Consider the following 27449-nt stretch of genomic DNA (forward strand, 5'->3'; position numbering starts at 1 on the left):
CATGGATTCCCTGTTAACTGGGCAAAGAGGCACCTTTTACCATGGTGATTCTCTTTATTTAGCAGGGGAGAGTAACTGGCCTTATCCACCCCCAGCACAGGACCTCCAGTGACTGTTGCTGGTGTCTATCTTGTGTTTCTTTTCAGATTGTGAGCCCTTTGGGGACAGCGAGCCATCTTATTTATTTATTATTTCTCTGTGTAAACTGCCCTGAGCCATTTTTGAAAGGGCGGTATAGAAATTGAATTATTATTATTATTATTATTATTATTATTATTAATTCCCAACTTTAATTAAAATTTTAAAAAGCTAAGCTCTAGCCTTTGTAGAAGTGGAGTTATAGAGCAAAGTGTGCGGCCACTATTTTTCAAGTGTTTGGATTCTTTGGTGTATAATAACTTTTCCTCATAATGAATCCCTATGAGGATTCATTGCACACTTTCATTTCTTTTGTTCGTTTGCCAACTGTCAACTGCCATGTGTCAACTACCCCCCACCTGCCAGGCAGTGGGGTACTCAGTTTATTTTTTAGGAATATTGAAGTTTTAGATTCTTTGGTGTCTAATAACTTTTCCTCATGAATCCCTATGAGGATTCATTGTACACCTTCATTTCTTCTGTTCATTTTGAATCCACTGCTTTGCTGGTGGGGGCGGGGAATCCTATGTGCCAACTACCCCCCAACCGGCAAGCCACTGGGTACCCAGTTTATATTTTAGGGATTTTTGAGGTGTTTAGACTCTTTGATGTGTAATGAATCCTCATAGGGATTCATTATGAGGAAAGGTTATTAGACACCAAAGAGTCTAGACACTTGAAAAAATTCCTAGAACATTTCATTTTTAGAAATGAAAGCTGGGAATCTGGGGAAAATAGGAGAAGGAATCCGAATCTCGAAGTGATTTGAATCGAATCTGGTGTGATTTGATTTGGATCCGAATCTAGCCGATGGATCACAGGGGCGATTTGTTCTGTCTCCAAATCACAAATCAGCTTGATTTGGGTACAAATCTGTACCCGAGTTGATTTGCACCTCCCTAGAAGGTAAGAAGCACCATTGTGTGGCTGGGCACAAATCACACTCTGGGAGAGAGGGAAGAGGCTGTAGCCAGCCTTGAGACACGAAGTCCAGGAGGAAGCCAGGGACATCTGCCAGCTCTTCTCCTCCTCTTCCTCCATCCTGCTGCTCTAGGGCTGGTTCACATGTGCTGGCAGCATCTCCAGGTTAGGGCTGGGAGAGCCTCCAGCCTGAAACCCTGGAGAAGCCACTGCCAGTCAGGGTAGACAAAACAACATTGAGCTAAATGGAGCAATGGTCTGATGTGGTAGGTGAGGGTTTCATATGTTCCTATGTGAAATGGTTGGAGATGGAGATGGAGACGTAGCTCCGTGGGAGAGGCCCGGCTTGGCCTGCAGAAGGCCCCAGGTTCAATCCCGGGCGGCATCTCCAGGTGAGAGCAGGGAAAGAGCTTCCTCCGTGTGACACCCAAAGTGTGCACTGAGATTCTCCTCTTGCAAGCAGCTGGCCTTAAGCCTTGGGACCTTCCCTCTCCTTACAGGCGATGGAGAAGCTGGTGGATGAAGGGCTGGTCAAGAGCATCGGAGTGGCGAACTTCAACCAGTGCCAGCTGGAGAGGCTGCTCTCCGAAGCGAGAATCAAGCCCGATGTCCTCCAGGTAACCTTTTGGTAGCGTAAATATGGCCTCCTTTCCGAGAGAGAGAGAGGCAGGGGAGATCTGTGCTCAGCCTTGGCCCAGGGGTTAGATGATCCCTACTCGTTCATTCAGTAGCGGCTCCTCCGAAGGAGCCAGCGGGGTGCCAAAGGAGGCGCAGCTGTTTCCTGGCTGAAGCTCGGGTTGCTCCTCTCTTTCCTGCCATAACCAGGAGCTGCACTGCCTGCAGGCTGGCCATTCACCAGGTAGAGCTGTGCGGTTAACCGTGCCACTCTGCTGGAGGCAGTGTGGCTCTCGGGCAGGCCAGGCCAGAGAGGAGCAATCTGAGCTGCCCCCTTTGGCCTCCCCTTGACTCGTTAGGACAGCCCCTCCTGCATTCATTAATGGATTCGATGGACCTGGACCTGCCCCGCTGGCCTGCCCCTCTCGGCTGTTTGATGCCTGTGTGCCTAGCGCTTTGCAAAGAACAAGGGCACAGGCCCCTGCCTACAGTGCAGACATCAACACAAGGGAAACTGAGGAAGCGGGGAGGCAAATGGAGGCAGAGGTCAACGTGGGACGGGGGGTTATTGTATTATTATTATTATTCGATTTCTATACCACCCTTCCAAAAATGGTTCAGGGCGGTTAAGACAGATAAATGAATGCAGAAGTTCCTCTTCCAAGGCCCAGTCGGCAGAACAGGGAAAGACCCACTCAGATGCTGGAGCGCTGCTGCTGCCAGGCAGAGTCCATCACACAGAGCCGGGTGCAGCAGGGGTCTGACTCGGTCTCAGGCAGCTTCCTCTGCTCGGCTTGTGAAAAGGACCCTCGCTGGCCTCGGGTGCCATCTGAACGCTCCCTTTTCTCCACAGGTGGAGCGTCACATCTATCAAACTCAGTGCAAGCTGATTGCATTCACCAGGGCCAAAGGGATGGCTCTCACTGGCTACAGCCCGCTGACCTCCCCCAAGCGTCCCTTGTAAGTCTCTGGTCATGTTCAGGCTGGAGGGGAGTCCTTGGGGCTGGTCCTGCTCTGGAAAGGCCTCTCTGGGCTTCTCCGCTCCCTCAATAGCAATAGCACTTACATTTATATACCGCTCTATAGCCGGAGCTCTCTAAGCTGTTTACAATGATTTAGCATATTGCTCCCCAACATTCTGGGTACTCATTTTACCGACCTCGGAAGGATGGAAGGCTGAGTCCACCTTGAGCCCCTGGTCAGGATCGAACTTGTAACCTTCTGGTTACAGGGCGGCGGTTTTACCACTGCGCCACCAGACTCGGCTGGGGAATTTCCCGGTTGGGAAACAGGAAGCGGACTTTGACGAGCTGGTCTTGGGGTAGCAGCGAGCATGAATTGACCCCCTTTGCTGAGCAGGGCCGGGCTTGGCTTGCATTTGGATGGGTGTCTACATGTAAGCGGTGTAAGATATTCCCCTTCGGGGATGGGGTCACAGCTCCGTGGAAGAGCACCTGTCTGCTTGCATGCAGAAGGTTTCAGGTTCACTCCCTGGCAGCATCTCCTCTCCAGGTAGTGCTGGGAGAGACTCCTGCCTGCAACCTTGGAGAAGCTGCTGCCAGTCAGTGCTGGCAATATTGAGCGACATAGAGCAAGGGTCTGACTCAGTAAAAGGCAACTTCCGGTGGCCTTTGGCCTGATCCAGTAGGGCTGCTCTGACATCCTTCACCTGCCTCTTTCTGCCAGTGCAGCTGATGCAGCTGCCATGTTTCTTGAGCCTGCTGGATCCCTGTGCAGTTCTGAAAGGGAACAAGTACCCAGAATTGGGAATCGGGAATAGAAAGGGCCTGGGAGACAGGGGGGGGGGGTGGCACAGGCCATGGGATGGGACTGACAGCAAGACGGTCCCCGTGGCCCACTGAGTGGCTCTCCAGTGGCCCATCCACCTGCTGGGTGGGCTGTGAGCGAACCTCTAGAACAGGGATTCTCAACGTTGGGTCCCCAGATGCTATTGGACTTCAACTCCCATAATCCCCAACCAAAGGCTAATGGGTCTGGGGATTATGGGAGTTGAAGTCCAAGAACACCTGGGGACCCAACGTTGAGAATCCCTGCTCTAGAACACCAGTTGGCACTGAAGTTCTGGGTGCTGGAGAAAGCACCATGCAAGGCAGGCCTGCGCAGACAGGCCACACCACGTCAAAATCACTAGAGCTCTCAGCTAATCAGCTTTTTAAAGAGCCTAATTCTGGAACCAACTTAATCTGTTGACTAGATGTAAACCAATGTGCATATTACCTAACCTCAATATCGGCACCTTTTTTGGAGAGACTGGAGGAATTGTAAGATGATTTGCAATTTAAGAAACCCCAAACACCATCATATTTATTTGATTCTTTCTGTGTTACTCATCAGAGCCAAAAGCACATGCGCACCCTTAACCTTGAGCTCTATCAATTCACATCTGCTCTCAGCAACTGGGGCGGTGGGTGGGGGGGGGCTCCAAAATATTTTAGCAAACATCTGGAGCTTGGGTGTGTTGACTCAAGAGTAATTTCTGCTATGTTCAGTGATTCATGAATTGCAGCCTTAATTCATGAATTAAAAATAATGTGATGGAACAGAATTGCTTTCAGTGGGCTCTATGAATGCTTTTCTTCAGCCCTCCAGGTAAACTGGATCCCAAGAATGGCATGGAAGACCCAGTGGTGAAGGAAATTGCTAAAAAGCATGGGAAATCACCTGCCCAGGTAAAATAAGTTCCAGAGGCCGTGTATGTATTTTTGAATTAATTATAAATAATAATTATTATTAAGCAGGGGAGGCTGCAGTTAGAGCCAAACACAACATGCCATGGGCATTCCATGACTGGGAGTTGCGATGGCCAGGAGAACGGGGCCTTCTTGGTTGCCGGCCTCCACTTGCAGAATTCCCTCCCCTAAGAGGCTTGCCTGGCACTTACAGTGCGGTCCTTCAGACCTCAGGCGAAGACCTTCTTATTCTCCCAGGCCTTGGAGAAACAATGGCTTTTTCATGCTATTTTAGCCACTCCCTTTAGTGCTGTTTTTAATTCACTGTTGCAATTAATACTACTCCTACACATATGTATATACTGCTTTTCCATCAAAGTTTCAAAGCAGTTTACATAGAAAAACAATAATAATTAAAGATAGCTCTATGTCTCCAAAGGGCTCACAATCTTAAAAACAAAAACATAAGGTAGACACCAGCAGAAGCCACTGGAGGGATGCTGGGCTGGGGCTGGATAGGGCCAGTTGCTCTCCCCCTGCTAAATACAAGAGAATCGCCACTTTGAAAAGGCACCTCTTTGCTCAGTTAGCAGGGCTTGGGGTTTTTTTGCTGTGCTTGCTCTTTTAAGAATTGCTTTCATTGCACGCCACTTTGAGTATTGTAATAGAAAAGGGTCCCCCAAATATCTTAAATGAATGCAGGTGCACCCGGGTGTGTGTAGCCAGAGAGTGCGTCTTGACATGGCTAGCTGGCTTGCTTCTGTTTGCCCCCACATGCGCTTCCCATCCACTGATGGGCCCAAAAAGGGCTCAAGCATCTGCACAAGGACTCACCTGCATCTTGGCATCTCCACAGATTCTGATCCGCTTCAACATCCAGAGTGGCATCGCCACCATTCCCAAGAGCCAGACGCCTGCTCACATCATCGAGAATTCAAAGGTAACGTGTCCAGAGCTTGGTGGACTTCTCCACTGATAGAAGTGGAAGAATATCCCTGCCTAGCCTCTGAGGAGCCCCGGGGGGGTCCTTCAAGTTGGGGCCACCGATGCTGCTGGACTTCCCTGCCCATGACCAGCCCACGTGGATGACCAGTGAATAACTGTCCTGTGCTGGCTGGACAGTAGCGTGGGAGAGAGTTCCCAGTCTGTGATGGGGGCAGAACTCCAACCCTTCAGAGATTAAAAGGTGTTGCTGTCAATTTGGAAATCCAGGCGGAGACCATTTCTTTTTGGAAATGAAAGCTGAGGCAGGCAGTTCGTCTGTTTATGAGACGCTGTTTCTTGGGGGCTGAGGCGCCATCAGCAAAGACGACTGTGGCTTTTAGGGTGCAGCACATGTGCCGGCCCTTTGGGGAGCAGGATTGCGTCTCCCGTCCTTACACTGCTGTGCTGGACTTCAGGGGTGCCGTGCAAGGGGGAGAGAAAGGATAACAGGCAGGGCTAGGTCCCAGCATTGCTCCATCTCCCCGCTCCCCCACCTCTGGCAAGAACAGGTTCCCAGAGTGGATGAGAGGTGCGCTTGCTTAGAGCACAAAGAGGAGGGAAGAGTAACGGCTCCATTCTTCTTATTTTTTGACACATGCAAGCAAAGGAAAGCCTTGGATGTGTGGGGCCCAGCGCCTCGGAGACCCTCCTCCTCCTCCTCCTCCTCTGAGAGGGCACCTGCTTGGCTTTGCCTCACGCAGGGAATTCAGGGGGGTCCCTTGTTTCTTGGTTGCAGGTCTTTGATTTCTGCCTGACAGACGAAGAGATGAAGAAGCTGGAGTCCCTCCACTGCGGGGCCCGAGCCGTTGCCTGGGACATCTTGGGGTATGTGACACTGACTGACTCACACGACTGGGCCCCACCTGGAAGCGTTTGGGCCCTTCTGGGTATACTACAGCAGCAGCAGCAGCAGCAGGGCCTGCTCGGCTGCTCCGGGACCACCAGAAGGCAATGCCCAAGGCTCTGCTTTGCCTTCTGGTTGGTCTAGAGCAGACCTAAGTGGCTAGGAGGGGAAGGGGGAACAGGCCGGGTGAGGGACTCGGTTTCCTCCTGCACCGGCCGTTGTTTTCAGAAATGATGCTTTGGGGCCAGAGAGGTCACCCCGACTCCCTAGCGCTGTGCCCTCGGTGTGTTTAGGGAAGCCCCTTTGCATTTCACCGAGCTGCCTCAGCCACCCCACGCGGAACCGGCTGCCGTGTGCAGCCTCAAGCAGCCCAGAGTCAGCAGTGCCAAAGGCCGGCGAAGGCCCGGCAGGGATTCCAGCTCTGCTCGGCAGGGATTCCAGCTCTGCTCTCCAGAGGGGGTGGCAAGTGGGCTGAAGACGCGGGAGAGAGAAGGGCCCCTCCGGCGTTGATGCAGCCCCCACCCTGCAACTGGGAGCGGCAGCCAAGAAGGGCAACCACCCGCTCTCCTGCACGTGCCACTTATGGCACCAAAGGCCACAGTTGGCCACCCTTGTTCTTGTGCAGAGGTAGGCAACCCTGACTCTCCAGCTGCTGTTGAACTACAACTCCCATCATCCCCAGCTGCAGTATATTGCAGCAGGGGGTGATGGGACTTGTGGTCCAACAACAGCTGGAGCCCCTCAGGTTGGTCACCTTTGCTTTAGCGTCTCTCCTCCTCCAGTTCCTGGCCTTCGAGTAACTTCCTTCTGCATTTTGACACCTTCAGACAGACAGTCCAGTGCCACTGTGAATGCTAACCCTATTTTGCTGCTTGGGATAGTCCTGTGGAATCTGCTCCTCCCAGGAGCAAAATGTGGTGCTGCTAATGAGACAGGATTGCCCTCTTTTGTTCCAGGATGGGTACTCATAAGCACTACCCCTTCTGCAAGAATGAATAAGTCTGCAAGCAACCACGCCCACCCCTCCCCACCCAAAAGGAACAGAAGCAGCTGCATCAGCTTCTAAATCCTGCTGTGTCTAAATCCAGCCACATGAATGTTGCTAGCCCAAAGCTAATTACGACTTGTCCTTCCTGCATGATGGACCATCAGCCACATGAGCCTCAGTGGGCCCCTGGCCAAAGGGTTTGTCTGCAAGGAGGTTTGGCAGGGAGTGGGCGTCGGATGCCCTTTCAGTGTCCACCTGGCATGGCAGGCTGGCTGTGCTAGGTCCTCAGCTCCACCCTGTTCACACCATCGCAGAACTGGCGGGGATGACCTGCTCCATACGCGTCCTGCTGGATCAGCCTCCACCGGAGGTTTTGAGGTGCTGAGATCTGGAGGATGCCTCCCAAGCAACAAGGCACCTGCCACTGACATTCATTGCAGCTTCGCTTGGCCTGAAGATGCTTCACTTGACTGAAAGGCAAACCCAGAGCAGCGAGGAGGCACTCTCGCAGACGCACTTGGGGAAATGTGTGCACAGGGAGGGCAAGTGGAAGTTCAAGACTGCTTCTGTCACTGCTGAGCTTGCTTGATTTTTTTTTTTTTAAATAACCGCCAAGGCCTCTGTAAACTGTGCATGTTTGTGGGTTGGGGGACATGTACATGCTCTGTATCTTTCCTTTCTGAGAGTTAGACTCTAAATAAAAAGAGCTATCCCAAAAGTGCAAGAATGGACATGCGTCATGCTCTCTTTCCCAGGGAACTTGCTTCTGATTTGCCAAGAGTCTTTCGTAATCATTGTAACATGTAACATTTTAACTGGATGGAGAAATGACAGTTATGGGCTGAGTCCGCCTCTCAGCCCCGTCTAGGATGAGACACTGGCTGGAAGAAACAGGGCAGCCCCCCACCAGGTCTGCAGGACGGGACTCTCAGCCAGCGTCTCAGTCCTCAGGGCATCTCTTTAGAGGCAGAAGGTCACTGTGGTGGGAATGATGGGAGTTGTAGTCCATCAACTCTGGGGACCCCTGGGTTAGCAGAAGCAGTTGTGCACATCCTTTGTTCTTTCTTATCCTCATCAAAAAGGCCAGCACCCTGGAAGGCAGCGTGGTGGGTGCTGCTCAGGTCAACACTGCCCTCTAGGGCTCCTGATGAGTCAGTGCAAGCCAGGCAAAGTAAAAGCAGAACTATAGGCTTTGAACAGTGCCTAGGCATCACTTCTTCTCTGGGTTCTCATTCCACTCCCACCTCCAACCCAGGCCCTGTCTGCTTTGAAAAATTTGAGCATCCGGTAGGCTCCTGACATTTCTGGCTGTCTGATTAGTATTTATAGCCTTGTCTATTCCTAACCCTAACAAGGCAGATGTCCTGGACCTCCGGGCCTGGGTAAAGTATCCCCCTCTCCGACCCACCCTTGGGCCCTGCTTACAAATAACTGCAGCCCTCTGTCAAGTCTCTCCCCATACTGTGGCAGGGTTGCGTTTTTCCTGGCAGCTTGCACTGTACTAGAGCCTGCAAAAGGTGTGTGTGTGTGGGGGGGGTGATTCAGGACTGCCGCCAGGCAAGGCTACCTGCAGTTCCTACCAGGCCTGCAGCATTTTCAAAGTGGCTTGATATCAGTGCAAACCTCTCTGGGGAACCTGCCCTGGGTCTAAATTCTTTGCTTAAGCTCTGAAGGTGGCAATGCCCATTGCAGCCAACTGAAGGATGAATTAGTCCCCCCTGGGCACAAACTTCTAAAGTTGCAGTTAATGCAGCTTGCTTACAGGGTAACTGCTTACACCAGGGGTTCCCAAACGCAAGTCCCCAGATGTTGCTGGACATCCCGGAGCTTCAACTTCTGGGAGCTGAAGTCCAGCAACAGCTGGGGACCCACACTTGAGAACCCTTGGCTTACACGGTTTGCAAGATGGTCAGTAACCTGGAAACACCACTGCAGATTTACCTTTTTTAAAACCTGTTCACTGTGTGAATCAGGGCAGGGACTGTGTGAGCGTGGCAAGATCTTAGGGCAGTTTGCAGTGCCATAAAATGGGTAAGAGGCCCAGTTTGAGGAGCTGGGAAAGTTTCACGCTCCCATTTTGCAATTATGTGCCAGGTCAAAACAAGGGAGCTGGCTGGTGTGCTCAGCCCCAACTGGGCAGGAGAATTTCCCTCCCTTCTTCTGAAGCTGGGGATGGAATCTGGGGAGGCAATGCTCATCCTGCCCCAGATGGGGCTTCACTCACGATCAAGTTCCCAGCCTGCAGCCTTGTTTTCAATTGACACCAGATCGGCCAATGGGAAGGCGCACCGCTCCCATTTACCTTAATGGTGACTGTGCGAACTGCTCTGTTGCACATCCATCTCCAGGGGTTTTCATCATACAACTGCTTGGGAGACTGAATTCAGAAAAGGGAGGTCACGTCAATTTAATTTATTTTTAAAAATATACTGTAAAATATGCCAGTAAAGGGGTGGTAGCTAGTTAAGACAGCTTGCCTCTCTCCCACCCGCTAGTTGTAAAGAGTTGGTCTATTTTACAGCCATGGAGCTACCAAAGGTCTCAGGGTAGAAACAGAGAACGCTGCATGAATATCATATGCTGTTCGGTGGGAAGAGAGTGATGTTTCTACAGTGGCCGATGCGGTTGCTTAAGAACAAAAAAGTGGGTCCTCGATAGCAAAGCTACACTTGGGCTCCAGCGGCCTCTGGCAAGCTCCCCGGGTCGATCCTGGCAACAGCTGAGCAGCCAGGGGCTGGGGCTGGGGCTGTGCAAACCGAGCTGTGCACACAACGCACGACGAGTTCAAGGGAAGGTGATGGTGGTGAGCGGCATGAGCTCCAGTGCCTGTTCGAGGGATGGGCGCGGCTCTTGGTACTCGGTGGCGTGCCCGTTCCGGTAATGGCCGTATTCAAACTTAATCCTCAGCTCGCCAATCTTGGACTGGGGTAGGATTTCCGGGATCCACTCCACAATGAAAGGGGTCGGCTCCTTCTGATCAGGGGACATGTTGCCTGGTAGGAGGGAAACCAGAAAGAGGGGAGCAGGGCTTTGGGGGCCTCTTCCCACACAACGTGCTGGGATGCAGAAGGGACACCCCCTTCTATCCCCACCACAAGCCTGAGGGGTTAAGTTGGGCTGAGAGATGGTGATCAGTCCAGGCCAAGTGGGGATCTGAACCTCAGTCTAGCCTGACACCAACCACTACACTACACCACACCAGCTGTCATTAGCTGCTTCTGTTGCCTCCAAGGTCGGCTGGGGGAAACCAGAAATCCCCCTGGACTGCCAAGGGGTCGGGCTAGGAACTTACCCACTTTCAAGAAGGTTTTCAGCTCCAAGGGCCGGAGAACCGGCTGCTTCTCCAGGCGTCCGTAGGTCTCCGGGATGCTCTCCACCTCGACTTTGGGGCACTTAAAGGGTTCATAAGTGCCATCCTGGTTCTGGATAAAGCTGCGTGTTATTTCCAAGGGCATCTGGGAAGAGGGGCCAAGCGTGGAGGTGAAGGCCGAGAACAAGCAGGGAGCAGCAGCAACCAGGGGAGGCGTCCCTCTGCACCAGCACCTCCAGGCTCCTGCTAAAGCCCTCCAGCTAATGGGAGCCTGCAGGAGCAGGACGTGACGGGCAACAGCAATGCAATCCTAGACAGTCAGGCATGCTTGGGAGCTGTCCAGGTCAGCCCCTTCTACGTGAACCCCAGCCCCACACCACAGATTTGAAGAACTCCCCCAAGACAACAAGAGAGGAGCCAGCGGCTCTTACCTCGGGTGTATCAAAGATCTGTTTGACCTGCAAGATGTTGGTGATGTGCCATGAATATTTGGAAAAGGTCCCCAGGGGCAAGGCGTCTTTCCGGACAAAAGCTGGCAACAGACAAGCTCTTTTAGAAAGCGGGCGCTGCAAGGAGCCGGCCACTTCCTGTTGCTGCCGTCTGAGACTGGATGCCAGGATTCTGCTGCTGCCTCACCATGATGGAACACTGGCCTCCATTCTCTGAGGGCCCCAGGAGGGCCCTTGCGTAGGGGCCACTCACTCCCCACTGTGGGCAGCTAAGGAAAACTCGGAGTGGGGCCTCTGAACCGCCCCCAGCCTCTGGAACCAACTTTCTCCCTAAAACAGGCCTTTCTTGTGCAGCAGAAGCCAGACCTATCTGGGGAAGCTAGTCCGTTCAGAAGATCTATATGCCACCATTTGTCATAAATCAATTCAAGGTGGCCTACAACAAAGTTCATTTTAAAAGCACGGTAAAATGCAACCTCTAAAGTCACAGAAATGAAAGGTAAGCTAATTATTAAAAGAGGGCAGTCACAGAGAAAATGCATAGCATGAGGGGATGGAGAGCTGGAATAAAAGAGTACTCAACTTTCATTTAAAATTAAACAGGGAGGGGGATCAAGGGGCAGGGAGTTCCAGAGATGGTTCCAACTATTCACCTTGCTAACTGAGCAAAGAGGCAACTTTAAAGTGTGGATTCTCTTATATTTAGCAGAGGGAGGGCACTAACCCTCTCCAGCCTCAGCACAGCGTCCTTTTAGTGGCAGTTGCTGATAATCATCTTGGGTTTTTTAATTGTGTGCTCTTTGGGGACAGGAAACCATCTTATTTATTTATTTTATGTAAACCACTCCGAGAACTTCTGCTGAAAAATGGTACATAAATATTTGTAGTTGTAGTTAGTTGTAACTTATTTGATTATGGCTCTACTCAGGCATCCTCCTTCCAGTCAATGGGGGGCGGGGGACACAGGACCACCCCCCGATGCCTGTGCTTTCGGTGCAAGGCCTGAACAGGGAGCTTATGTGCATCTGTGTGCAAGTTCTCTGTTCAGCCTTCTTCCACCAAAGGCACAGCGGGGTATGGGGAGCAGAGCCAGCGGGGTGCCCTCCCCCCCGCCACATTCAATTCAGGGGAGAGCCTGAAGAGAGCTGGAGGGTCAGCACCAATCTGCAGCACGTCTCTACTGCGGCTGGCTCCAAGCGGAAGAGGGGCTCTGCAAACCGGGCACTACCTGTGGTCGAATTGGGCAGTCGCTTCTTGACGCTCCCAACAGAGATCCTCTGCTGCAGGGCCTCAAAGAAAGCCTGGGGTATGTGGAACACGAGTGGCTCCGGTTTGCCTGAGGGAAAAAGACACAACACAGTCAGTGTAAGGGGGGCGGTGGAGGGAGAGCGGCTGACCTCGTCAGAATCTCATCCCCAGCCATTCCCGATGCTCCGGATGGGTCACCAGGAGCTTCCCCAGACAGTAGGTTTCACCACAGGTTGACTGTGAGTTCCAATTTGCCCGAGAAAACCGATGCAAGAAGTGGATTTTTAATTTTTTTTTTACTTTGGACATAAAATCGGGCTAGGCTCTCACGCACAATGAAACAACCCAAAGTATGTGTGTGTGTGTGAAATGCTCCCCAAGAACTCGCACAATATCCCGGCACAAATTCGGCGAATGTGTGAGCGCACCCCCTCCATTCTGGCGGAGAAGCGAGCAAAAAGCCCCGTCTGGGAATGTTCCAGTTAAAAGCAACAAGGATGAAGCGAACCCTAACATGTTCCATGAAACAATCTGAAAAGTTTAGCAACTGACCATCAAAACCTGCCCCAGAGAGAGGAAGTTGGTTTGTCTGTGTACAGTTAGAGTGTTGTTCTAGGCCCTGGGAGAGCCGGGTTTAAACCCCTGTTCAGCCATGAAACTCACTGGGTGACTCTGGGCCAGTCACGCCTCTCTCGGCCTAACTGACCTCACAGGGTTGTTGTGAGGACAAACATAACCATGTACACTGCTGTGGGCTCCTTGGAGGAAGAGCAGGATATAAATGTACATAAAATGAAAATAAAATGAAAATAAATAAATAAAAATAAGATCTACAGCTCCAGAGCTCTGCAACTTGGGGGTGGCTGCTGAGGACCCCTCTCTGACTGGCCCACGTTGAACAGGCGACAGAGGTTTGGGAGGGAGCCCTCCAGCTTGGCCTTGGAACAGAGCTTTTCTCTCAACCAAACTTCTGATATGGGCAGGGGCACTTCTTTGAGGATTAAAACAACACACACACACCGCCTTGAACAAGAGGCAGCAGGAATCTTCCTTGCAACTCTGGAGCAGTTTGTAAAGGGCAGGAGGCAGAGCCCCTGCTTGGCAAGCAAAAGCTTCCAGATTCAATCCTTGGCACCTTCAGTTGAAGAGGTCAGGCAGCGGCAGCGGCAGCTGGGAAATACCACCCCGCCCCCCTTAAACTGGAGACCCAGGAGAGCTGCAGCCAGTCAAAGCAGACAGTGCTGAGCTAGAGAGATCAACAGTCTGACTTGGGACAAAGCAACGCCATAATTTTGGGTAGGGCAAAGCTCAGAGCTTTGCACACAGAAGGTCCCTGGTTCAATTCCCAGGATCAGGTGGCAAAGCTGGGAAAGGGACCTTTTCCCAAGTGAGATCCTGGAGAGCCACAATTCACCAGAAGAAACTGTGCGGGGCTAGAGGGACCCGGGTTCTGGCTCAGGACAAGGCAGACGCACATGTTCAAGGCCAGATTGTGCGGGGTTCACAGCCCCTGGAGATGGCCCCAGAGGGTGGTTCTGCCAGGAGCTTCCTTCCCACGAGCTTCTGATGTGGAAGGAAGGGGAGGTTGGCTTCAGAGCACAGGGGAGGCTTACCATCAAACTGGTAGTGCATGGCTTGATGGATGCGCTCCGTGACGCTGGCCAGCCACTCCTGGAAGGACAAAGTCACCTGGGATTCATCAAGCAGTTGGCTACAAGCTGGAGGAAAGGAAAGGAAGGAAGCCAGAAGGACTCTTGTTTAACAGAATGGCCCAATTTCAAACCTAAGTGGACTGACTCACTCACTTTCCTCTGGCCCAGAAAAGACAGAGTGCATCCTGGTGCACAGGAACTGCTCTTCACTAAAACTTAACTTGTACTGAAGACTAGATCTTCCTGTGCTGGACAGGGTTACACTCCCCGGGAAGGAACAGGTATGCAGCTTGGGAGTGCTCTCGGATCCAGGCCTCACCCTGGTATCTCAGGTGGAGGCTATGGCCAGAAGCACTTTTTATCAGCTTTGGCTGATTCAACAGCTGTGTCCATTCCTTTGAGAGAACATCATCAAAACAGTGGTGCATCAGCTGGTAACCTCCAAGCTTGACTACTGAAACACAGGAGCATAGGAAGCTGCCATATACTGAGTCAGACCCTTGGTCCATCTAATTCAGTATTGTCTACTCAGACTGGCAGCGGCTTCTCCAAGGCTGCAGGCAGGAATCTCTCTCAGCCCTGTCTTGGAGAAGCCGCCAGGGAGCAAACTTGGAACCTTCTGCTCTTCCCAGAGTGGCTCCAGCCCCTGAGGGGAATATCTTACAGTGCTCACAGATGTAGTCTCCCTTTAAAATGCAACCAGGGCTGACCCTGCTTAGCAAAGGGGACAAGTCATGCTGGCTACCACAAGACCAGTGCATTGCAATGCGCTCTACGTGGGGCTGCCTTTGTACGTAGTTCAGAAACTTCAGTCAGTTCAAAATGCGGCAGCCAGGCTGGTCTCTGGGGTAACCCAAAGAGACCATATGATGCTTGTTTTAAGACAGTTGCACTGGCTGCCAATAGGTTCCGGGCAAAACACAAGTGCTGGTTATTACCTTTAAAGCCCTGAACAGCTGAGGTCCAGGTTACCTTAAGAAAGCACCTTCTTCTGTATGATCCCCACCACACATTAAGGTCATCTGAGGAGGTCTGTCTCCGGTTACCACCAGTGTGTCTGGTGGCGACTCAGAGGCTGGCCTTCTCTGTAGCTGCCCCTGGGCTGTGGAGTGTGCACTCCAGGCAGAAATCAGTAGCCTGAGTTCAATGTTGGCCTTCCAGAGAGCCCTCAAAACCTATCTGTTTGGCCTGGCCTTCCAGGGTTTTTTAAAACTGTTTGAAATGTTTTAATTGTTAATGGTTTTAAACTGTTTTAAAAATTGTTTTGTATTGATTGTTTTTAAAATGACCAACATGGGTTTTGTTTTTGCTGCTGTGCTGTTTGGATGGGGCAGTTTATAAATGCAATAAATAAGTAAATAAATAATAAAATACCCAGCATTCTGACAGGCAGAGTGTATGAAGAGGAGGGAAGAATTCTTTTGAGGGCTGCAGGGTGTCTCTGAGCACAAGGCATATCACACACACCATGAAACCACAGTCAGCGGTTGGCAGTTCACCCAAGATCAAGGGTGGCAGGCGGGCTTTGCTCTCACTGCAATGCTGCCCCACATACAACCCTTTAGTTCTCCCCACAGGAGGGACAGGCAACCGCTCACTCTACACTGGAGAAATAAAGTGGGCAGGATAGCACTGGAGCAAGATGCTCAGCTTGCTTCCTGTCTCTAGGGTTCTCTGCTTTTATCAATCAAGCTTGCTTCTAGGGATGTGCACAAAACAGATTTTGTGAATCATTTAGAAACAAACAGCAAAAATTCTCAAATCAATTCATCAAAACAGCGGCCAAAGCCAGCTGTTTCAATGAATCAACCACAAAACATTTTGAGAGTTTCGAGTGTCATTTTGAGGTCTGTTTTTCTGGGGAGAGCTAGTCTGATTGGGATCGGAGGATCGACCAGCCCTCCAAGACGGACTGATGTGCTAAGTCTGGAGAGGAGAGCTGGTCTACCCGCCAACCCCAATTCGCAGACCAGCTCTCCCTGGAAAAACAGGGCCTCAATATGGCCTTCAAAATGTTTTGAGTCGTGCTCGAAACAGGCCCTTTATTTTAAGGGTGTTTTGTTTCGAGCTCAAAACGGCCTGCAGAGCTGTACAAATCCATTTGAGCTCAAATCGATTTGCACATCTCTACTTGCTTCTACCCACCGAGGCCACCCCTGAAGTCTGTTTCACCAATGCAACAGAAAGTTGGGAAGGGCCTCTATCTATCCATATTAGTGAAGCCAATATCCGGGGACAGGGAGTCTCGTGGAATTCACAGCTGGCTTGCTGGAACACCACTCACCTTGCCTTTTAAGTGAAGCGACAGACACCTTCTTGAGTCCGCTTTTCCTCAGGTTGTTGCTTGCCAGGTCTTGAGACAAAAGTGGGCTGCTTGCCTGCATTCCTGAAATTCAAAGTGTAAACCAAAGGAGCAGGACAGTTTCCCTTAGGCTGTGCTTGTCATTCATTTTTATTCATTGTTGTTACATTTCTATACCGCCTTTCATTAAAAACAATCCCAAAGCGTTGTTCTAAAAATATTTTTAGAAAAAGGAGCATTGGTCACTCACCATGAAGGCTTCTTCTTGCTGCTGCTGGTGTTGAGGACATCTCATGTGGGGTTATCCTCCCCAGCATGCTCCAGAGGGCAGGACATATTTAAATTAGTCAAAGGAGCCTTTAAGAGGCCCGGGAGGACAGCCCCTCCCAGTTTAGTTAGTCAAGCCAAGCTTCTAGAAAGGAAGGAGAAAATCCATAATAAATATTGTTAGCAATGAAAAAACACAGGTAAACAAGATACAGACCAGTAGCCACTGATGCCCCGGGTGGGTCAAGATGTCCTCAACACCAGCAGCAAGAAGAAGCCTTCACAGTGAGTGACCAATGCTCCTTTCTCAGCTGCTGGGTGAGGACATCTCACGTGGGACATGCCACAGCTAAGACGACCCTGGGAGGGAGGGCGACCCCGGCTACTGGGGAGGAAGAACGTGTTGAAGTACATGCCTGCCGAAGGTAGTCTGAGATGAGCGCATTAGGTCCAACTTGTAATGCCTTATAAAGGTGGATGGAGATGACCACGTTGCTGCTCTGCAGAGACCTTCTAAGGGAGCATTCGTGGAGAGGGCCGCCGAGGTGGCTGCCGAGTGAGTGGAGTGAGCTGTAAGCTTCAGTGAAGTAGGAAGGAGCTGGACTTCGTAAGCCAGGGAAATACAGGCCTTGATCCTGTATCTGGACAGAGTAGACATCAAGACCTGTTGTCCCATTGTGGATGGTAGGAGGGACATGAACGACGCTTCCGTGGAACGGAATGAAGAGGTCCGAGACAGGTAGGTCTTCAGGCATCGGCCACTCTTTCTCTCTTGGGTGAGAGGGGTTAGGATAAAAGGAGAGTAGAACTAAGTCCTGAGATCTGTGGAATATTGGAGCCACCTTTGGTAGTACCGAGGGGTCTGGGATCAGAGTAACCAAATCTGAGGAGAAGATGCAGAATCTGGGATTGGCGGATAGGGACCTGAGTTCAAAAACTCGCCTAGCTGATGTGATAGCTATCAGGAAGGCTAGCTTCATGGACAGAATGCGGAGAGAGATACGTAGAACGCAATGGTTGAAATGGAGGTGCATGTAGTACCCTGAGGACTTTGTGGAGGTCCCAAGAGGGGAACCTGTGAACTACCGGAGGGGATGACAGTGTGGCCCCTCTCAGGAAGCGTATCAAGTGAGAGTGCGAGGTTAGGCCTTTTCCTTTGAAAGGAAAGAGAAGCGGTCCCAGTGCTGCTGCATGTCACTTGATGGTGTTTGTGCTTAGCCCCTTGCCAAGACCGTCTTGAAGGAACAGTAGAAGTTCAGAAAGTTCACATGCTATTGCTGAAAGCTTGCGTTGCCTGCACCATTGAAGACAGACGCGCCAGGTAGACTGATCGATTCGGCTGGTGGACAACCTTCTGGATGCCAAGAGTGTATCTAAGACTCGTCTGCCATATCCTAGGCGGCCGAGTATGTTGCATTCAGTCGCCAGGCAGCAAGCCTGAACCAGGCTGGGTAGTGATGGAGGACTGGACCTTGATTGAGGAGATTGCTCCTTGGTGGGAGGAACCATGGACTGTCCACCGCCAAGTGAAGAATTTCTGTGAACCATGGGTGGCGAGGCCAGTAGGGATCCACTAGAATCACCTGTGCTCCTACCAATCAAATGCAGCGTAGAAGTCTGCTAAGTAGTGAGACCGGTGGGAAGGTGTACAGTAGTTCCCGGGGCCAAGGAGCTGACATGGCATCCACCCCTTCTGCCTGTTGGCACAGAAAGTGGGAGAAGAAATGAGGTAGTTGAGTACTGCGGAGAGACATGAAGAGGTCCACCAACAGATGACCCAAGGCTCTGGTGAGGAGATGGAAGGCCTCAGGGTGGAGTTTCCATTCTGCTGGGTGCAACTCCTGGCGACTCAGCCAGTCTGCTCGAGTGCTGAGGGAACCGCTGATGTGATGTGCTTTGATGGAGGACAGTTGCGTCTCTGCCCAATGCATTAGTAGAACCGATTCCTGGTGAAGGCAGTGGGATCAGGTTCCTCCCTGGCGATTTATGTGGGCTTTTGCTGTCATGTTGTCTGTGCGTATCAGGACATCCTTGAGTTGGACCTGTTTTTTGAAGGCCATAAGTGCTAAACGTATGGCTCTCAGTTCCAGCCAGTTCATGCTGTGTCGCTTTTCCTGTGGAGTCCAGGTGCCTTGTGCTGAGTGCGAAAGAAAATGTGCTCCCCAGCCGTAGAGGCTGGCGTCTGTCGTGACAATTATCCTGGGAGGATCCAGAAAAGGTCTGCCCTGACTCAGATGGGAAGGCTCTATCCACCAATGTAGAGATTCCTTGATTGAAGGAGGTAAAATGACCCTTGGGTGACACTTCTGTGCGATCTCCAATTGGTGTGGTAGGAGGAATCACTGTAGAGGGTGAAGATGGAAGCGTGCCCAGGGGAGGGCTTCCAAAGTGGACACCATGAGACCCAGTAGTTGGGCTAGGATCATGACTGATACCCTTCTGAGACACAATATGGATCGGGTTAAGACTATTATCTTGTCCCGTCTCTCCTCTGGGAGGAAGTCTGCCTTGTAGCGTGTCTATGACCACCCCTAGGTGTTGAATTTGCATGGAGGGAGTCATGTGGCTCTTGGTGGTGTTTATTAGAAAACCATGAGAAGATAATGTAGCAAGGGTGGTGTTTACGTCTTGTGTTGCGGACTCTCTGGATTGTATGAGGAGATCGTCAAGTTAAGCAAAGAGTCTGACCTTTTGCAGTCAGAGGTGGGCTACCAGGGGAGCCATCACTTTGGTAAAGACCCTTGAGGACAATGAGAGGCCGAATGTCAACATAGTATACTGGTAATGGCATCCCTGGTAGGAGAAACGGAGGTGGTGGCAGGAGTGTGGGTGGATTGGTACATGAAGATATGCCTCCGTGAGGTCGATCAAATATCAGAAGGTCTCCATGATGTAGGGTTTCCACTATGGAGCGTAGCGTTTCCATTTGGAATTTTTGGGGTCTGACCCATTTGTTGAGGTATTTGAGATCCAAAACAGCTCTGAAGGAGCCATCTTTTGGGGGCACAGTAAACAAGATAGAGTAAATGTCTTGTCAGAGTTGATGAGGAAGAACTGGTTCTATTGCCGAAATGGTAAAGTGGTTGTAGGGCTTGTTGTAGGGCCATGTGTTTCTGGTGAGATTTGGAACGGGGTGTGGGTAGGAATCTGTCCCTGGAATGGAAGATCAACTCTATCTTGCAGCCATGGAGGATCATGTCCAGGACCCATTTGTCAGAAATAGAGGCCTCCAAGGAGTGGAAGAAGCAAGACGGGCGGCCTCCCACTCCCAGCGAGTCAGGATGATTGTCGAGGCATGGATTGTTGTCCAAATTGTTGTTTCGTAGTGGTAGCCTTGAGGTTGAAGCGAGGCCTGTTCCAGTTGGTGTGCTGAGGTCTTGTGTACCTGTCTCTGATTTGGTCAGAAGTGGCACTGGCCGTGAGACATCTGGAGCACTGAAAACGGCCTCCTCCAGGACCACGAGGTCAGGGATTACAGGCCTGTTGAGGGGGGAGGTCGAACGGTCACGCTTCTGAGCACGTTGGATTGCTCAGAGACGCCACTCTGGTGTCCCGGCAGTGGATTGTGACCCTTACTCCCACCCACCCACCCGTTGCGCCCAAAGATGCAGTGGTCCATGGCAGGGCATTTTGGGCAGTGTGCACGCAGTGGTGCTGGGGCTTATTGGGCTGTAAGGAGTCTGCCAATTTCTTCCCCTTTGGCATCAGCACATGAAGAATGCCTGATCTGTTAGGTTCCATCAGCAGGAGAAGAGAAGAGTGGAGAAAAGAATGGAAAAGGCAGAGGAGGTTTTTTAAATGTTATTTTATTTTTTCAAAGGTGTATAAAGGCAAGGTACAGAAGGGTGGAGTAGGTAGAGAGAAAACAGAGTAGAATGGTATAGAAGGAAGGCAGCGTCGTCCGCTCTGGAGCTCTGCAGGACAAACTAAAAACTGGGAGGGGCTCTCCTCCCGGGCCTCTTAAAGGCTTCTTTGACTAATTTAAATATGTCCTGCCCTCTGGAGCATGCTGGGGAGGATAACCCATGTGAGACGTCCGCACCCAGCAGCTGAGAAAGTAACTGTTTACATGTGCTCTGCAGGAGCTTCCCAAGTGCAGCTGCTTCCTGGCTGGGGCCACTTTTTAAACCAACCCACTCTGAGACCATGGGGCAGGGCATGCTTGAAATGGTCTCTGCCAGGAGGGAATCGAGTCTTGGAAGTTCCCGAAGTGTTCAATAATGGCTCAAATCAAAGGTAATCTTTTAACAACTATAAAGGTAAAGTGTGCCGTCGAGTCGGTGTCGACTCCTGGGGCCCACAGAGCCCTGTGCTTGTCTTTGGAAGAATACAGGAAGGGTTGACCATTGCCTCCTCCTGCGCAGGATGAGATGATGCCTTTCAGCACCTTCCTATATTGCTGCTGCCCGATATAGATGTTTCTGGGAAACTTACCAGTGGGGATTCAAACTGGCAACCTCTGGCTTGCTAGTCAAGCCATTTCCCCGCCATTAGGTGGATTAACAACTATAGGTAATTTTTAAAAGAAAGCAAATGGCAACTAATGGGGACAGACAGACAGACATTCAACCCTGCACGATTTGCCTAACGAGGTATGGAGTACAAGTCAAACACTCTCACCCGGCACGTCCTCTTTTTTCCTCCTCTTGGCTTTGGGGGCAGCAGCCTCGCCAGAATGCAGAGCAGACTCAGGTGGGCAAACCTGCTGGGCTCCGATTAACGGTTTCAAGCCTGGAGTTGGGGGAAGAGAAGGAGTTCAGCAGACACATGCCAAACTGGCCACTGGCCCATCCGGTCCAACACTGCTTGCTCTGACAGGCCACGGCTCTCCAGAGCCTTAGGAAGATTCTCTCTCTCGCATCAGCTGCTCCCCGATTCTTTGGGACTGATCCCAAGACCTTCTGCAAGGAACTGCCACGGAACTGTGGCCCTGCTGCAGCTGAGGGGCGGATTCTTCAGACACCTCTGCATTTGCCATCAGCAGATGTTAGATGACGTGCAAAGCTACACTGCCACTTGGGTCATCTGGCCTCGAGAGATTCCAGGACTGTAACCGTTGGGTGCAGAGGTAGTTTCTAGCTTTATGAAGCATGCTGCTGTTTAAAATCAGTCTCTAGACTTTTAACTTGCAGGGATATTAGAGAAAAACAGGTTTCCTGCCCAAGAGTACACTGAGAAGCTGTTTCTGCCTTCTAGGGATGTGCACGAACCGGTCCGGAGGCCATTCTAGAAGTCTCCAAACCAGTTCGAAGGCAGCGCCGGCTCAAACATTCGACACCGGTGGGGATGGTTCTTTAAGGGCGGGGGGGCAGTGAACTGACCCCTCCTGCCGCTTTCCGCCCGCCAGCACTCCCTTTCTAGTGAAAGCCATGGGGCGGCAGCGTACCTCCCTGCTGCCCCTTCCCGCATTCTTGGCCAGAAGTAGTGCCTGCACAGGCGCACGCGCTACTTCCGGCCAAGAACGGGGGAAGGGGCGGCAGGGAGGTACACGGCCACCCCATGGCTTTCACTAGAAACGGAGTGCCAGCAGGGGGGAAAGCGGCAGGAGGGATAAGTGCACCCTCCCCCGCCCTTAAAGAACCACCCACCCACCCCGGCGTCGAACCGCACCTCCGTGGTTCCGTGCACACCACTACTGCCTTCCATTAATCTGGCCAAGAAGTGCAAGAGTGTGTCAAGCACTTAGCACTTCTGTGGTGAAAATTTAACCAAAGTCCGCTTTCTTCCACCATCATCACTGCAAAGGTTCCAGCTCCAGACCTGCCCCCAAATCAACTCGAACCAGGGTCGAGGCCCTAGGAGAAGGGCAAATCTTCCTTCCTCCACCCTGACAGACAGACGAGACAGGGGAGTCTTCTATCGTGTGTAAGAACCTAAGAGCCCTGCTGGATCAGGCCTCATCCAGCACAGAGTGGGCCAACCTGAGGTGCTCTAGCCATCGTTGGCTAGACTACAACTCCCATCACCCCCAGTCACAGTGGCCAAGAGCCAGGAATTCTGGGAGTTGTAGTCCAACAACGGCTGGTGGGTCTCAGGCTGGCCCACCTTGACCCAGTATCCTGTGGCCGGCTAGATGCCTCTGGGGAGCCCACAAGCGGAGCCTGAAGACGGCGGCGCTCCCTGCCATCGGCCTGCGGGGACAAGGGCCTTTGAGCAGGGAGGCTCATCACGACGAGCAGCCTGGGGTGGATCTAGGTTGGGGCTGCTTGTTGAGAGCATCCCGTTAGTCCGACCCATTCCCTGCCCTTACCCACCGCTGGCATCGTAGGTGAGGAAATGTGCAAATTCCTGCGAGAGCGCTTCGTCGCTGGCAAAGGCACAGATGCAGGCGAAGTAGTGGATGCATTTCTGGCCCGACTCTTCCTTGGCAGAGCTGGCCTTGCTGGACTTCAAGGACTGGCAAGAGCAGAAGAAGCGGTGCTCCGCCACGGCCTTCTGGCCCGCCTTGTGAGCAAAGGAGGCGTGGAGGTAGCCTAGGCTGTGCTTCTGGCTGGCTTTGCACTTCACGACAAGAATGTTTTTGGTGATCCTCTGGACCAGTGGCCCCGTGGGCTCCGTAGCCAGCTGCCAGATGGTCTGCTTTGTTTCTGGCGAGGCCTGCATCGAGTTCAGGACGGAGCTTTTCAGCGTCAGCGGGGTGGCCTCTGCTTGGCAGTTCACCGCCAGCTTGATGTGCTGGCACTGGTTCTCCACCACCCCCTGCGTGGCTGCCTTCAAGCACGAGGGGACGTAGCAGCGCCCGGAGCTGAGCTGCGTGATGATGGTCCCGTCGACCGTCTGGATGGTGGTCTCTGAAACCCCCAGCTCCACAAAGCACCGGCAATCTGGCCCCCTGTCCCTCTGCCGCACTGAGTAGATCTGCAGGTCCGATCCGGTGATTATCTTGACGGCATCGATGCCAGCCTGCTTCCGTGTGCCGTAGCGGAAGACGGTGCCACAGGTCTTGTTCTTGCAGCTCAGCCCGCGGGTGCCATTGTAGGTGCCACATCGGGGACATTTCCTGATGCCTCGCAGGGTTGCTTTCCCCAAGTCCGATAAGAAAGCTGGGACTTTACTCCTTACGGAGCTGGATTCCATACTTCATGGAGCCTGGAGGTGGGGGCACAAAAAAGTGACAGGCCTGATCCATCTGGATTCCTTGCTCCATGTCCCTCGTGGTTGGGACTGGAACAAATTTCCAAGAAGGATTAAAAAACAGTTTCCTGAATAAGATTATTATTCAGTACTCATGTTTAAAAGACTCATGCGGGGAAAAGCAGCAGAAAAGAACTGAAGAGAGGCACAGTGACCAGCAGAAACTGTATGAACACTGTACTAATTAGATCCTCAAGTTTGCCACCAATAAAATGGAAGGAGGAGAGAAGAATGGGGAAAAGGCACCACTGGAAGAAAAAATAAAGGGTAAACCTTCAAGAGCCTTACAAAATACTTTACTGAGCCCAATGCTTTGAATAAATAATATCCTTTTTCAACAGCATGTATAAAATTTAAAGCATTATAAAAGAGGAGAAAACCAGAAAACTATTATAATAACTGCAGAGTTTTCTGCTTTTAGGTTCTTTTACAATGTTGTAAGTCTTATACATTGTGACGAAACAGGAGTGACTCTATGCTTTCCTGGAATCTACTCTGAGAGACTGCTCTGATCCCAAACCTAGGAGCACTCCTTCAAGGCAGGCTGCCACCGGTTGAAGACTGATCTACAGCCACTGTCCTGGCTTAGAAACGGCTTCAACAACCTAGAACTGTCCGGCTTGGGACTTACAGGCACTTTACAGCCAGAGTCCACACAACCCAGCCCAAGACAACAAGATATTATGCTAGAAACAACGTAACAGTAGCGAATGACCTTACGAGGCACATGGGGAAGAGTTTTGCGAGTAACCCCTCCAGAACCTGTTAAATCAGACTGAAGCCACTTCTAAGTATATGCACTTTATTAAGACAGGAATTCAAAAGAAAATACAAAAAAGCATTTACTAACTGACTAGCACTGAGTTTTACCTTAGCCTATCAGTAGGCAGGTCCTTGGCTGAGAGCGCACTAATCTCTACAGCTTCTCCCGGGGAACACCCATTTTTGCAGATGGAAAAGACTGAACGCTGACCAGGCCTTTGTCCTCTAGCTTTAAAGCCATGAGGGAGGGCGTGAGCTGGCTCCAGCAACTGTGGGTCTCACACCTGTAGTTCGAAGAGTCTACTAACTTCCTCCCCTCTGGGTGGTGAGATGCAAAGTGGCCCCCCCTATCTTCTGTGTCAGATAAGATTAGGAAATTGGTGAAGTCTCGCTTCAAGATGAGGGGAGGTCTGCGTTTGTCACATACGTGCCCTTGAAAAAGGATATTATTTATCTGAAACGCATTGGGCTCAATAAAGTACTTTGTGAGGAACCTGGGGTCTTTCCCATTTTGCTCATCTGTAACCTGGTAATTAAATCAGAGAGTTGTTGTGTAGCTGACATTCTTACCCACCCTGAGCCCTATGAATAGGGCGACACATAGAGCCTCCATATAAAATGGCATACAGTAACAAACATACCACTCCAGTCCCTGCCTGCCCCTAAATCCAACAGGGCATAATCAGCCAGCATTGCTGGAGATTCAGCCAGATGTGCAGCAATGGGTGGCTGAATGCAAGATGTGCTTGTTCTCCGCCAGGGGTCTGTCTCGACGGTGGCCCCAAAACTGAGAGCGGATGGGAAAGGGCAGGGCTGGATTATGCCAGGAATCCGCCCAGGAAGTCTAGCAAGAACGTGGACCATCCGCCCGTAGCAGCACAGAGACACCACTTCTGATACAGAATGTCTGTAATGCAGAGCTATGATGCTCCCGTGAGGTCACAGTGGGGGAAGAGATGGATGTGAAATGTGGACTGATGTTAATGCCCGGATTCCTCAGACTGCTGGGAGGTCAGGCCATGGATGTTGGGCTCCTGGGAGTGCTCTGCTGGTGTACCTGGGAAACAGACAGTGCCTGGCTGGTCTGCGTGCGTGCGTGCTTGCTCTAGAAGCAGGTGCGAACGAGCCTGTCCTCAAATCTGTATTGCTCAGAGTACCTTGTCTAGATTAGGCCTGCTCAACTTAGGCCTCCAGCTGTTTTTGGACTTTTGATTGATTAAGTACATGATCGCCAGCCACAGTGGCCAATAGCCAGGGATTAAGGGAGTTGTAGGCCAACATCTGCAGGAGGGCCAAAGTTGAGCATCCCTGGTCTAGATCAACACCTGCAGAGTGCTCTTTTTTCACGCAGGAGACCTCAGTGTTGCCAAGATACCTAACAAGAGCTCCAGTCTACATCTGATTTTGCCCAGAGGAAACTTTTCAGGCTTATTTCCAGGAAGAAGGAACTCTGCACATGCTCAGAGTCACTTTGCCCAGAAGTACTTTCTAGGTCTCTTTGCAAGAGAGAAGACGCAGATGCACCTTGTTTCTAAAGGTTTCTTTCACGCACATGAAACTCTGCACATGCTCAGAGGCAGCCAGCCCTCCTCAAACCTGCACTGAGGTTTTGAGGAGTCCCTCCACTGAGCAGTCCCCTCCCCCGTGTACGCAGCCGGAGGGAGACCCCACGCTCCACTTTGGCCGGGTGGCGTCAGAAGCTGTTCACGGGCCGCATGACAAAGAGCCGATGGCGTCAGCGTGACGTCACAAGCCGCTCAACCGCCCTCTCCGTCGCCATGGCAACGCCGGGGCGGGAGAGGTGAGGCCCAGGCCGGAGGGCCTGCAAGCTGCCTGACGTCACTTCCTGCCGCTGCAGCTACGGGCCTCGGGCAGGACCCCTCCCCTTCCCGATCAAGCCTGAGGCCCCGCCGCGTCGCCCTTACCTGGGCGGCCTCGACCCAGCCTCGGGTTCCAGCCCGGCGGCCAGCGAGGGGAGCCCGCCAGCGGCCTCCGCTATGGCTCCTTACATACGGCTCGCGAGTCCCGTCTGTAACGCCGCCTCCCATTGGCTTTCGCCGATCACGGGGCTCCTCCCGGCGCGCTAGGCAGGGTGGGAAACGTAGTCCCGGTGCGAGTCACCGGCCCGAAACAGCGCCGAGCCGCGGGAGTCACAGGGCACTTCTCCCTTGCCTCCGAGGCTCTCTCATTAGAGCAGGTGGGGAGGTGGCATTTATTCCTAAGTGGCCGTTGGCTCCTCGGTGCCTGCGCGACGGCTGGACTGCAGGCGGGGAGGGAAGGCGCGAGAAGCAGCATCCATTGCGAGCCCTTTCGCAAAGCACCCCCAGCCCTGGGCAGCAGCGAGGGTCGGTCGAGGGTCCCGAGGCGGCCACTCTTGTTCGCATGGAGCAAGTAACAGAACGGTGCAGAAGCAGCACCTGCAAGACCCCAGCCAGCTTTGAGGGCTGGTCCTTGGAGAACGCATGAAGCGCTCTTTGACAACCGCAGCTGCGAAAGGTCGGGGTGGTGGGGGGGATCGGAGACAGCGGCTGCCCCTCTGCCTGGGAAAGAGGCAACTTCTCTGCTAGTTCCAGAGGCAGAAGCAAGAGCTCTCTAGTCTAGACAACATATAGTATGTATAACATGTAGTGGCTAGAGTACTGGACTAGGACCGGGAGACCCGAGTTCAAATCCCCATTCAGCCATGATGCTAGCTGGGTGGCTCTGGGCCAGTCACTCTCTCTCAGTCTAACCTACTTCACAGGGTTGTTGTGAAAGAGAAACTCAAGTATGTAGTACACCACTCTGGGCTCCTTGGACGAAGAGCGGGATATAAATGTAATAATAACAACAACATACACATCTCTGTCCTGCAGGAGGAGAAGGGGGCTGCGCTTTGATTGCAGCACTTGGAAAGGGCCAAAGTGTTCCCACCTGTACTCAACTATCAAGTTCAGTGACTGCTAGAGCTAACAGTTAAGGCAAAGCAAACACAGGCTGCTGCTGCTGCTCCTCTGAACAGGAAACACTCTGGAGTCAAGCTGGATGAACCAATGTCTCACTCAGCAGGGCAGCCGTTCATTTCTCTCTCCTTCTTTGGCTGAGCACTATTGTCAATACCTGAAGAGTTGTCAGTGTCAATTAAATGCATATGCTGTTTAAAGAT

General features: G+C 51.9%; 2 protein-coding genes across 5 annotated transcripts in view; one reads left to right on the forward strand and one right to left on the reverse strand.

The window, feature by feature from the left end:
- The window catches only part of LOC128333744 (low molecular weight neuronal intermediate filament-like), a 57528-nt gene extending 49621 nt beyond the window's left edge, over window positions 1-7907 (forward strand). The window contains exons 8-13 of the mRNA XM_053269661.1: window positions 1560-1676; window positions 2528-2634; window positions 4277-4364; window positions 5221-5304; window positions 6085-6173; window positions 7149-7907. Coding sequence (XP_053125636.1) covers window positions 1560-1676; window positions 2528-2634; window positions 4277-4364; window positions 5221-5304; window positions 6085-6173; window positions 7149-7191 — 528 coding nt within the window. The 3' untranslated portion in view covers window positions 7192-7907. The remainder of the gene's footprint in view (window positions 1-1559; window positions 1677-2527; window positions 2635-4276; window positions 4365-5220; window positions 5305-6084; window positions 6174-7148) is intronic.
- Window positions 7908-9577: 1670 nt separating this feature from the next.
- On the reverse strand, window positions 9578-26385 carry C8H2orf42 (chromosome 8 C2orf42 homolog). 4 transcript variants are annotated; one of them, XM_053270139.1, is made up of 9 exons: window positions 26230-26385; window positions 22663-23497; window positions 21029-21139; window positions 16124-16225; window positions 13801-13905; window positions 12168-12275; window positions 10922-11022; window positions 10473-10635; window positions 9578-10173 (listed from the first exon to the last, which is right to left on the reverse strand). In XM_053270139.1, the coding sequence occupies exons 2-9, from the start codon at window positions 23483-23485 to the stop codon at window positions 9965-9967; spliced, it is 1722 nt and encodes a 573-aa protein (XP_053126114.1). In that variant the 5' UTR covers window positions 23486-23497; window positions 26230-26385; the 3' UTR covers window positions 9578-9964. The 4 variants fall into 4 exon arrangements, with proteins under 4 accessions (XP_053126114.1, XP_053126116.1, XP_053126113.1 ...); XM_053270141.1 differs by lacking the exon at window positions 26230-26385 and adding an exon at window positions 25857-26052; XM_053270138.1 differs by lacking the exon at window positions 26230-26385 and adding an exon at window positions 25829-26052.
- Window positions 26386-27449: the final 1064 nt, after the last annotated feature.

Source organism: Hemicordylus capensis, chromosome 8 (genome assembly GCF_027244095.1).
Source record: "Hemicordylus capensis ecotype Gifberg chromosome 8, rHemCap1.1.pri, whole genome shotgun sequence".
Classification (NCBI taxonomy): domain Eukaryota; kingdom Metazoa; phylum Chordata; class Lepidosauria; order Squamata; family Cordylidae; genus Hemicordylus; species Hemicordylus capensis.